At 42.5% G+C, this 12,204-nt stretch overlaps 1 protein-coding gene across 9 annotated transcripts in view; it reads right to left on the minus strand.

Moving 5' to 3' along the window:
* Positions 1-12,204, minus strand: part of DENND5B (DENN domain containing 5B) — a 201,460-nt gene that overhangs the window by 23,261 nt on the left and 165,995 nt on the right. For 8 of the 9 annotated variants that reach the window (XM_073020604.1, XM_007968100.3, XM_037990157.2 and 5 more), the window contains 3 exons: positions 9,086-9,167; positions 7,149-7,277; positions 2,964-3,085 (listed from right to left, as the gene is read on the minus strand). In XM_073020604.1, the coding sequence (XP_072876705.1) occupies positions 2,964-3,085; positions 7,149-7,277; positions 9,086-9,167 (333 nt within the window). The remainder of the gene's footprint in view (positions 1-2,963; positions 3,086-7,148; positions 7,278-9,085; positions 9,168-12,204) is intronic. The other variant, XM_037990158.2, reaches the window with a different exon arrangement.

A 12,204-nucleotide genomic window follows, 5' to 3' on the forward strand; every position in this document is an offset into this window, starting at 1 on the left:
CAGCTTACTGCAACCTCTGCCTCCCGGGTTCAAGTGATTCTCCTACCTCAGTCTCTGGAGTAGCTGGGATTACAGGTGTGCGCCCAAAACGCCCAGCTAATTTTTGTACTTTTAGTAGAGACAAGGTTTCCCCATGTTGGCCAGGCTGATCTCGACCTCCTGACCTCAGGTGATCCACCGCCTCGGCCTCCCAAAGTGCTAGGATTACAGGTGTGAGCCACCATGCCCAGCCATTTTATTTGTTTGTTTGTTTAAAGTAGGGTAGAATCAATATTTTTTGTTATCCTTGGGATTTCTGCCCATTTGATCATAAGCGGGGGTGTTAGAAGTCCTCCTTGAAAGATTTACAACTAGGATGAAAAACATTTACTGAAGAAGATGCCTAGATACAGCCTCACAGTATGAGCTCATGGTTCAGTGCACTCTTAGATGAGGAAAACAAATGAAATAAATGGTTCATTTCCCTAATTTTACATAAAATACTTTATGTTACATGAATAGTCTCCCTTTGTGTCCTTTTATTTTGCTTTAGGATAGGAAAATGTCAGAGAAAAGGCCATACTTTCATGGTTTAGTAATCATCAGAATCAAATGGGTTTTGAAACTGAAAGCAGAAGAGGTTAGCGTAAGACTTTATTTTAGGTGCCAGAGGCTTCTCTCATTTCTTGCATTGATAGGATAAGAAAATCTGCAGAAAAAAGGCATGTTTAGGGTCAGCAGTTCTGTGGCTGCAAAAGGCCCACAGATGCACAACGGTGATTTCATAGTTTAAGTATGAAAAAGCAACATGATTAAATTTAAAAATTTCTTTCATGAAGAATTCCTCAAATTGAAAGAGTTACTCAGATGAAGAGACATCTACAGATATAAGGAGGATCTTAGGACTCCTCTACTGCTATTTCTTCTTATTTATTTAGAGACAGATTCTCACCCTGTTACCCAGGCGTGATCTTGGCTCACTGCCACCTCTGCCTCTCGGGTTCAAGTGGTTCTCCCACATCAGCCTCCCGAGTAGCTGGGACTACAAGCATGTGCCACCATGTCCGGCTAATTTTTATATTTTTTGGTAGAGATGAGGTTTCACCATGTTGACCAGGTCAGTCTCGAAATCCTGACCTCTCACGTTATCCACCGCCTTGGCCTCCCAAAGTGCTGGGATTACAGGTGTGAGCCATTGTGCCTGGCCTCTTTGATTTTAAAACTGTATGTAACGTTTTAGTTTCTTATACCTGCAGTAACCTAATCAACGCCTTGACAGGCATTACAGGCTGGCCTAATCCCCATTCCAATTCCCTTTTCCTTTGTCTGCCATTACCAGAGACTGGAAAGCCAAAACCTACATAATTCTGGTCAGTGAAATGTTAGTGATATTTATTGAGATTTTTTGGAAAATTATGTCTTTCTAGCACAGATCCTGCCCCTCCTTGGCACTCTCTCCTTCCGGTTGGAAGGTATACTGAGAACAGCCATGTTGAAACCATGAGGTAACTAGCACACACAGAGCATGTCTAAGGGGAAAAAGACAATGAGCCTGGGTCCGTGACAGCACTGCCCACTGCCTACTTTGAGACCTTTATTATGCAAGTGAAATCATTAAGCTGTAAACCACTGGTTTTCAAGTTTCTGATACTTGCAGCTAAATGCAATTCCTAATTGATACAAGTAAAAATTCTCCAAAGTAAGGAAGAGGACCCACTGCAAATAAGAATTAGCAATGAAGGAAAGAATAAACGCTATCATTCAGCTTTCTATAAAAAATACATCTCTTGGCCAGGCTCGGTGGTTCACGCCTGTAATCCTAGCACTTTGGGAGGCTGAGACGGGTGGATCACCTGAGGTCAGAAGTTTGAGACCAGCCTGGCCAACATGGTGAAACCCTGTCTTCACTAAAAACACAAAAATTAGCCGGGCATGGTGACACATGCCTACATATAGGCTTGTGATTTGGGAGGCTAAGGCAGGATAATCGCTTGAACCCAGGAGGCGGAGGTTGCACTCCAGCCTGGGTGACAGAGCCAGACACCATCTCAAAAAAACCAAAAACAACAACAACAAAATCTCCAGGTCAAGCGTGGTGGCTCATGCCTGTAATCCCAGCACTTTGGGAGGCTAAGGCAGGTGGGTCACTTGAGGTCAGGAGTTCAAGACCAGCCTGGCCAACATGGTGAAACCCCATCTCTACTAAAAATACAAAAATTAGCCAGGTGTGGTGGGGCGTGCCTGTAGTTCCAGCTACTTAGGAGGCTGAGGCACAAGAATCCCTAGAACCCAGGAGGTGGAGGCTGTGGTGAGCTGAGATCATGCCACTGAATTCCAGCCTGGGTGACGGAGTGCGACTCTGTCTCAAAAAAAAAAAAAAAATCTCCAATCAGCATTTCCTTCCAAAGTTGAATGATGTCCAATTATATAAGTTTATTATTATCACACAGTTACTTTCAACTTATGTGTTAAGATATTGGAATATTTACTTAATAAAACATTCCTTTTCACATCTGTTGCAGGTAACATTTCCTATCAAAGACTGGGTTTCTTGGGAAGCAATCTCTGAGTCAGAAATTAGCATGCACAATGCTGCTCCTGGGACCAACATGTGAGAAGGAAAGCAGGATTGGTTAAGCAAGATGTTAAGCTTCAACGCAGTCTCAATGAAGTTCTCATCCATCTAACCCCCATGGTGAGCTCCCGGACAGCCCTTTGTTCAGTCATGGGATGCTGGCTGGCATTGGCAGAAGGGATCATCTTGTGAGGTACTTTTCTTCAGTAAGGCATTCTCCACAGCCTGACAGTCAAGGGTTTCCTGTAGCACTCCTAGCATCTGGGGAATATCCTTTAATCCTAAACAGAGATCTGGGGGTATGTCACAATGTCACATACACTATGGCATATCTTGCTTTAAAAAACATAAATGCTTTTATTCCATTAGCCACCTCAGTAACCCTTAACAGTCAATTCTCTAAACTTACTGATAGTAGTGAACACACTGGTGAAGCAGAAATAGTCCACAGCATTGAGAGAAAGAAGGTGGTAAAGAAACTGCTCTCTTTCTTCTTCACAACGTAGAAAAGCATATCGCTTATAAAGCTTCCTAGGAAAGGGTAAGACAAGCACAAGACAGTAGTATCAAAGAAAAAAAAACAAGACAGTAGTATCATGTATTTTTCATTATGTCTTTTTTTTTTTTTTAAGACAGAGTTTTTCTCTTTTTGCCCAGGCTGGAGTGCAATGGTGCAATCTCAGCTCACTGCAACCTCCGCCTCCTGGGTTCAGGTGATTCTCCTGCCTCAGCCTCACGAGTAGCTGGGATTACAGACATGTGCCACTATGCCAGGCTAATTTTTGTATTTTTAGTAGGGATGGGGTTTCAACATGTTGGCCAGGCTGGTCTCAAACTCCTGACCTCTGGTGATCCATCTGCCTCTGCCTCCCAAAGTGCTGGGATTACCGGTGTGAGCCACTGGACCTGGCCATTTTTTTTTCCTTTTGTTTCTTTCCCATTATGTCTTCTTTTTTCCAAGATGGGGTCTCGCTATATTGTCCAGGCTGGTCTTGAACTCCTGGACTCAAGTGATCCTCCTGTCTCAGTCTCCCAAAGTGTTGGGATTACAGGCATGAGCCACTGGGCCTGGCCCTCATTAAGCCTTGACTAAAAATAAATAGCTCCTCTTAGACAAACACCTTTAATCTTGAAAAAATAGATTCATACCTATTTCAATTCATAAAATGGATATATAAACAGTTAATAAAACACTTTTAACCTAAAGAGTAATTAAGAAAAAAAATGCATTTATTTTATCAAACTAATAAAGACTTAAAAGTGATGACCAGTATTGAGAAGGAAGAAATGAATGCCATTCTCACAGTTGGTGGGACTGAAAATTTCAGGAAAGCAATTCAGGTAACAATTATTTTAAACTAATCATACCCCTTGACTCATCAATTTCACTTTTAGGACTCAGTCCTAAAGATACAGATGAAATGGGGCAAAGATTTCATTAAACAGCTACATTTAAGCACTTTTCCAAGTGTTTTATAGGTATTAATACATTTCATTCTCACTCTATGAGGTAAGTCTATCAGTGCCTTTTTTATTTTTGTTTTTTTGAGATGAGGTCTTGTTCTGTCACCAAGGTCACGGTAGTGCAGCACCGACTTAGTAACAGCTCACTGCAGCCTCAACCTCCTGGGCTTGAGTGTGCCTCCCACCTCAGCCTCCCAAGTTGCTGGGACCACAAGTGCATGCTACCATGCCCAGCTAATTTTTTATTTTTAGTAGAGATGGCGTCTCACTATATTGCCCAGGCTGGTCTTGAACTCCTAGGCTCAAGCAATCTTCCCACCTTGGCCTCTCAAAGTGCTGGGATTACAGGAGTGAGCCACCAGACCCAGCCTAGTGTCATTTTACAGATGGGGAAAAGAGAGATACAGGAAAGTTAAATATCTTGTCCAAGGTCATTTAAACACTAAATAGGGAAGGCAATATTTGAACACAAGCATTCAGACCTCAGAGTTTAAACTCTTGTGATATGGTGAAATGTTTATGGTACACTGTTAAGCTAATAAAAAGGATGATATTGAATTGCAAATATATCTTAGTAAGAGAACATGCATAGAAGAAAAGTACAGAAGAAAATGTGAAATATTTAGTGTTCTTTATAAGCAGGATTGTAAGTGGTTATCATTTTCCTCTTTGTACTTTGGCCACTATGAGCATAAATCACTTTTTTTTGGGGGGGGGGACAGAGTTTCACTCTTATTGCCCAGGCTGGAGCGCAATGGCATAATCTCGGCTCACTGTAACCTCTCGTCTCCCAGGTTCAAGTGATTCTCCTGCCTCAGCCTCCCAAGTAGCTAGGATTACAGGCATATGCCACCACGCCCGGCTAATTTTGTATTTGTAGTAGAGATGGGGTTTCTCTATGTTGGTCAGGCTAGTCTTGAACTCCTGATCTCCGGTGATCCGCCCGCCTCAGCTTCCCAAAGTGCTAGGATTACAGCTGTGAGCCACCACAGCCAGCCTTTTTTTTTTTTTTTTTTTTTGAGACGGAGTCTTGCTCTGTTGCCAGGCTGCATGGAGTGCACTGGCGCGATCTCGGCTCACTGCAACCTCCGCCTTCGGGTTCAAGTGATTCTCCTGCCTCCCCTCCCGAGTAGCTGGGATTACAAGCATGTGCCACCACACCCAGCTAATTTTTGTATTTTTAGTAGAGACGGGGTTTCACCATGTTGGCCAGGATGGTCTCGATCTCCTGACCTCATGATCCGCCCACCTTGGCCTCCCAAAGTGCTGGGATTACAGGTGTGAGCCACTGTGCCTGGCCAGTAACTTTTTATAATTGGAAAAAAAAAAAAACAAAACAAAACCATGCCAGTTTTAAGCAAACAAGGTCAGCTTCACAGGCTGTATGTGACATTTCATTCTTTATCAAACCTACTCTTTGGACATTAAGAATCATCTGAAAATGCTCCAGGGGGTATGTAATCCAAGTGTGATATGTACAAATACAAAACTACAAAAAGCACTGGGTTACTATGATGGGACTCTAATAGACTGTCATGTTTGAGGTCTTTGTGTAATTCTCTGCCTAACTTTGCTCCTGAGAAGTCAAAGTTCTTAGCCTTCAAATTAGCACTAAATACAAGGACAATATATTTCATCCAAGATAGCTTTTTTTTTTTTTTTTTTTTGGAGACAGGGTCTCGCTCTGTTGCCCAGGTTAGAGTGCAGTGGCACAACCTTGGCTCAAGTGATTCCCCTGAGTATCTAAGTAGCGAGTATCTAAGTATCTAAGAGGCTTCTCCTGAGCCTCTAAGTAGCTGAGAATACAGGTGCATGCCACCATGCCCGACTAATTTTTGTATTTTTTGTAGAGACAGGGTTCTGCCATGTTGGCTAGGCTGGTCTCAAACTCCTGATCTCAAGTGATCTGCCCACCTTGGCCTCCCAAAGTGTTGGGATTACAGGTGTGAGCCACTGCACTTGACCTCGAAGAGGGTTTCTTGATAGAGTAAACAGAAGAAATTAAAACGGTTAACAATTAATTGACATGTACTTGACTGGTTTCCTGGCTCTAAACCAGTGGTCCCCAACCTTTTTGGCACCAGGGACCGGTTTCGCGGAAGATAATTTTCCCATGGCTGTCGCAGGGGCCGGGGAGGGGGAGGTGGATTCAGAATAAAATTGTTGCACCTCAGATCATCAGTCATTAGAGTCTCATAAGGAGCAGGCAACCTAGATCCCTCACATGCGCAGTTCGCAATAGGGTTTGTGCTCCTCTGAGAATCTAATGCTGCTGATCTGACAGGAGGTGGAGCTTAGGCGGTAATGCTTGCTTGCCCTAGGCTCATCTCCTGCTGTGCAGCCCTGGTTCCTAACAGGCCATGGACCAGTACTGGTCCATGGCCCAAGGGCTGGGAACCCTTGCTCTAAACTGCTGAATTCAAGGCTCTCAGAAGAAGCCCTTTACTGGGACCTCATCACAGAACTGTATTATTTTTTTCTTTTATTACTCCAGGTTTTATCTGTGTATTTTACAATATAACATAAGGTTTATATAAATTTAACCTATCTTTTGGATGTTACTGTCAGCTTGTATGAACTAGCTAGCTTTCTGCCTGATTCTGGCAGGGCTTTTTCTTTTTCTTTTTTTGAGACAGTCACGCACTGTCGCCCAGACTGGAGCACAGTGACGCGATCTCGGCTCACTGCAACCTCCACCTCCCAAGTTCAAGTGATTCTCCTGCCTCAGCCTCCTGAATAGCCATGACTACAAGTGTGCGCCACCATGCCCTGCAAATTTTTGTATTTTTTGTAGAGATGGGGTTTCACCATGTTACCCAAGCTGGTCTTGAATTCCTGGACTCAAGTGATCCGCCCACCTTGGCCTCCCAAAATGTTAGGATTACAGGCAACAGCCACCACACCCAACTGCAATCTGGCCTTTGGTTGTTATGTTTGGTGTGTCCTCCCTGAAACGATCAAGTATTACATCAAGACAGAGTTCTCAAAGCACATGCCTGTTAGATAAAGAAGAATGCACATGCACAGGAAACAGCACTTCATACTGAAGAAGGCAGTCTGTCAGTTTACGCAACATGCTTTGTATGCACAAGGGTATAGAAACAGAAATGTATCAAAGATGGTATCTTACTTGGTGAGTGGTTGGTTAGAAAGCAACTGCTTAAGATGCTGGGACAAGAGCTTCTTTTCTAGAGACAGTCTTATCCATGCCCGAGCTCGTCCAACATCAGTCTTGATCTCACTCATGTTTTGAATATGCCTAAAGAATAGTGGCAACAGCAAAGATGTAGATCTTAAGGATAACGCTGACTAGAAAAGAAGAGTGAACAGTACTGGGCACAGAAAGGTTATTTTATACTTAAAGGGAGCAGTCGATAATATACAATTGATGTTGATTAAATCTTTGAAGGTTCCATCTGAATCATGAAGTTAGTCTCACATCATAATTGCCATTACAACACAAGCACACAGACAATGTCATAAGATAAAGCATTTAACACTCATTCACTCTTTCAGGCTTCATTATGTCCTTGCTGAAGAGTCATAGATACCTGTAAATAAATATTTCTGATTCTCAAAAAAAAGTAATGAAACAGGGTGAATACTTAAGTTGCTTTTCAAAGTAACTGTTCTATACCATAATTAAATATCAGCCACAACTTTAATCCACTGAATTACTTTTCAAGTTGCACTGGACAACATATGGAAAATATGAAATCTTATGTTCTATGGCATTAGAGAAAATAAGCCAGACTGCATTGATAATCTTTAATTGGCTAATTATTTAAAAATATAGGGTCTCGCTGTGTTGCCCAGGATGGTCTCAATCTCTCAGTCTCAAGTGATCCTCTTCCCTCAGCCTCCCAAAGTGCATGACCCACTGCACTCAGATCTTATGATACTGCTTTAAACCCACACATTGTAAAGGTTGACTAAGTATTGTACCTAAAATATTTAAAAGATAAAAGCCTCTGCCTTCCTCATTCAATAAATCTGTGTTAGGTATCTTGATGTCTTCTAACGATTTCTTAACAGTAATTGCAAGTGATGATTCTCAGATCTGTATTTGCTTCAAACTAAGTCTACCTGATTGCAATTGTTCTGCCACATATCCTGCCATTATTTGCAGATTTTTTCTTCTGTATCGGTGGGCAGCAGGTATTTAAGGGAGTTTTAAAAACTGAACAAAAGAAGCTATAAAATAGTTTAGGATGGGCACAATGGCTCATGTCTGTAATCCCAGCCCTTTGGGAGGCCGAGGCGGGAGAATCACTTGAGCCCAGGAGTTCAAGGCCAGCCTGGGCAATATTAGATCCCATCTTGGCCGGGTCCGGTGGCTCACGCCTGTAATCCCAGCACTTGAGGAGGCCCCAGGCGGGTGGATCACGAGGTCAGATCGAGATCATCCTGGTTAACATGGTAAAACCCTGTCTCTACTAAAAACACAAAAAATTTGCCAGGAATGGTGGCACATGCCTGTAGTCTCAGCTACTCAGGAGACTGAGGGAGGAGAATTACTTGAACCTGGGAGGCGGAGGTTGCAGTGAGATCGTGACACTGCACTCCAGCCTGGGCAACAGAGTGAGACTCCATCTCAAAAAACAAAAAACAAAAAACAAACAAACAAACAAAAAAACCCCTGTCTCTAGTGAAAATCAAAAAAATTAGCTAGGCGTGGTGGCAGGTGCCTGTAATTCCAGCGACTTGGGAGGCTGAGGCAGAAGGATTGCTTGAGCCTGGGAAGTTGAGGCTGCAGAGAGTGGCGATTTCACCACCGAACTCCAGCCTGGGTGACAAAGCAAGACCCTGTCGCTAAAGTAAAATAAAATAAAAAAGTTTAGAGATGCTTTAAAACTCTTCTCAGCTGCATCTTCCATTTGAATTTAATGTCAGGAAACAATACAATGGTATAAAAACAAAGTAAATGAAACCATAAAAATACTTTATTCAGAATTACATAAGCCAAAAATACACATAGCCATAATTATTTGAGCAATTTAGTTAAAAGCCACAAAATACTTCAAAAAGTTATCACCACATGCTAACACATGTATTAATAACAAATACCTCATGTCCTGGATAAGAGAGACCCTGAGTGTTGGCAACATAACTCCTGACTCAGATTTTCTTCTTTCTGGTCCGAGGGCAACTATGTAGAAAAATACCAGCAAAATATTAGAAAAGTAATAAAAAAATATACATGGTTCATATTAAATACTTTGAAACTACTTTGATAAGAAAAAATTTTAACAATTTATATCATCTAGCCCAAAATGTCAAAGAACAAATTTTAAAGAAAATAGGGTCTTGCTCTGTCACTGAGCTTGGAGTGCAGTGTGCAGTGGTGTGATTGTGGCTCACTGCAGCCTTGACCTCCTGGGCTCCAGCAATCCTCCCAACGTAGCCTTGTCCAGAGTACCTGGGATTACAGGTGTGCACCACCACACATGGCTCATTTTAAAAATTTTTTGTAGAGACGGGGTCTTCCTATGTCTGGGCTATTTTATTAACACAGTAAATCAGCTACTTTCTTTTCTTTTCTTTTTTTTTTTTTGAGATGGAGTTTTGCTCTTGTTGCCTAGGCTGGACTGCAATGGTGCGATCTCAGCTCACCGCAACCTCCACCTCCTGTGTCCAAGTGATTCTCCCGTCTCAGTCTCTCGAGTAGCTGGGATTATAGGCATGCACTACCATACCTGGCTAATTTTTTGTATTTTTAGGACAGACAGGGTTTCTCCATGTTGGTCAGGCTGGTCTCAAACTCCCAATCTGAGGTGATCCGCCTGTCTCAGCCTCCCAAAGTGCTGGAATTACAGACGTGAGCCACTGTGCCCAGACCCAGCTATTTTCTTTCTATGTAATCTGGAACTGCTTTTGGAAATTTTAAACGAATCACAAAAGACCACCTAGCAAACGATGCCAATGCATACAAATTCTGGCCATAAGGACCAGGCACTTTTTTTTTTTTTTTTTTAACATAGTCTTGCTGTTGCCCAGGCTGAAGTGCGGTGGTGTGATCTTTGCTCACTGCAACCTCTGCCTCCTTGGTTCAAGCAATTCTCATGCCTCAGCCTCCCCAGCAGCTGGGACTACAGGCGTGCGCCACCACGCCCAGCTAATTTTTGTATTTTTTAGTAGAGACCGGGTTTCACCATGTTGACCAGCTGGTCTTGAACTCCTGAACTCAAGTGATCCGCCTGCCTTGGTCTCCCAAAGTGCTGGGGATACAGGTGTTAGCCACCATGCCTGGCCAGTTACTTTCTAGTTACTCATTCTAATAGCTCTAGATAATTACATGAAAGCAATGTATATAAACTAAGCTACTAAAAATGTGAAACATCTCTGGGCTCATGAATTGAAGTCACACAATTAAACTCTTGAAGAGTGAAAAAAAATCCTGTGTGTTCAGTCCTGGAATCCCAACACTTTGAGAGGCCAAGGCAGGAGGATTACTTGAGCCCACGACTTCAAGACCAGCCTGGGAAACATAGGGAGACCAGCCTGGACTACATAGAAAGACCCCGGTTTTGCAAATAATTATATGGGTTTGGACAATGGGAAGCTAAATATATATATATGTCTTTTTTTCAATTAGCTTTTTTTTTTTTTTTTTTTTTTCCAGATAGAGTCTCACTCTGTAGCCCAGGTTGGAGTGCAGCAGCATGATCTTGCCTCACTGCAGCCTCCATCTCCGGGCTCAGTGATCCTCCAACCTCAGCCTCTTGATGGCTGGGATTACAGGTGCGTGCCACCACACCTGGCTAATTTTTGTATTTTTTGTAGAGACAGGGTTTTGTTTCTATGTTTATGTTGCCCAGGCTGGACTCAAACTCTTGGACTCAAGCAATCTGCCTGCCTCGGCCTCCCAAAGTGCTGGGATTACAGGCATGAGCCATCACACCCGGCCACATCTTTCTTTTTGAGGACAAAGTGAGATGGCTCAGAGAATGCCTCTGTACTCCAGATGATTAGACAAAATGAAAGATGGCCACACAGGCGGTAAGAAATAGATTGACAGAGGAAAAAAGGGGATTTGAAACCATAATTAACAAGTCGGCTAGAAGGAAACATGACAACCAGAAGCAATCATGCCTCTCAAACTAGACAGCAAGTGAGAAACTTCGTTTTAAATAATAAGAGATGGGGGTCTCACTGTGTTGCTCAGGCCGGTCTCAAACACCTGGCTCAAGGAATCCTCCAATATTGGCCCCCTAAAGTGCTGGAATTACATGTGTGAGCCAGTGTGCTTGGCAATCCCTGTTGTTTAAACTACTCAGTTTGTGGTACTGTATTATGGTGACCCTAGGAAATGAATGTGGTAATTTATTAGTGACTCTGGAGAGAAGAGTTTAAAAGCCTGTGAGCAAAGGGCAGATTAGGGGTTTGGAAATGGAACCACTTCTTTTATCTAGAGACCTAAAATCTAAGATTTCCATGAAGCCTACTCCAGCTAGAAGAGAATTTTATAAACTATTTAAATGTATACTTCCATTACTATTTCTTAATTGAAAATACTCAAACAATAGGCCACTTTCTCCTTCAAAATAAAGATTCATGGATTTAATTCTTGGCTACAAGAATTTGCTCATCTGCCTGAATCAAACTACAAAATTAGCCAGATGTGGTGGCGCATGCCTGTAATCCCAGCTACTTGAGAGGCTGAGGCAGCAGAATCGCTTGAACGTGGGAGGTGTAGGTTGCAGTGAGCCGAGATCATGCCATTGCATCCAGTCTGGGCAACAAGAGTGAGCGAAACTCCGTCTCAAAAAAAAAAAAAAAAAAAAAAAAAAAAAGAATGAACACAAGTTAAACATTTTGTTTACTTTCTATTTGGAGTGGTAAATTTTATAAATGTAGCACAGACAGCAGTTTTTGAGGGCAGAGATTGTATATTTCTACAGAACCATGTACAGTCTATAGGTAGGTAAGTAATTAATAGAAAATTTCCGATGAAGGTAAGATGAAGAGTGACTCAAAATTCCTGGGTTAGATCCAGAAAAAACACTTAAAAGCAGCATTTCTGGCCAGGTGCGGTGGCTTACACCTGTAATCCCAGCACTTTGGGAGGCTGAGGTGGGTGGATCACCTGAGGTCAGGAGTTCAAGACCAGCCTGGCCAACATGGTGAACCCCATTTCTACTAAAAATACAAAAATTCGCCAGGTGTAGTGGCACACGCCTGTAATC

This window comes from Chlorocebus sabaeus, chromosome 11 (assembly GCF_047675955.1).
Source record: "Chlorocebus sabaeus isolate Y175 chromosome 11, mChlSab1.0.hap1, whole genome shotgun sequence".
NCBI classification, from domain to species: Eukaryota; Metazoa; Chordata; class Mammalia; order Primates; family Cercopithecidae; genus Chlorocebus; species Chlorocebus sabaeus.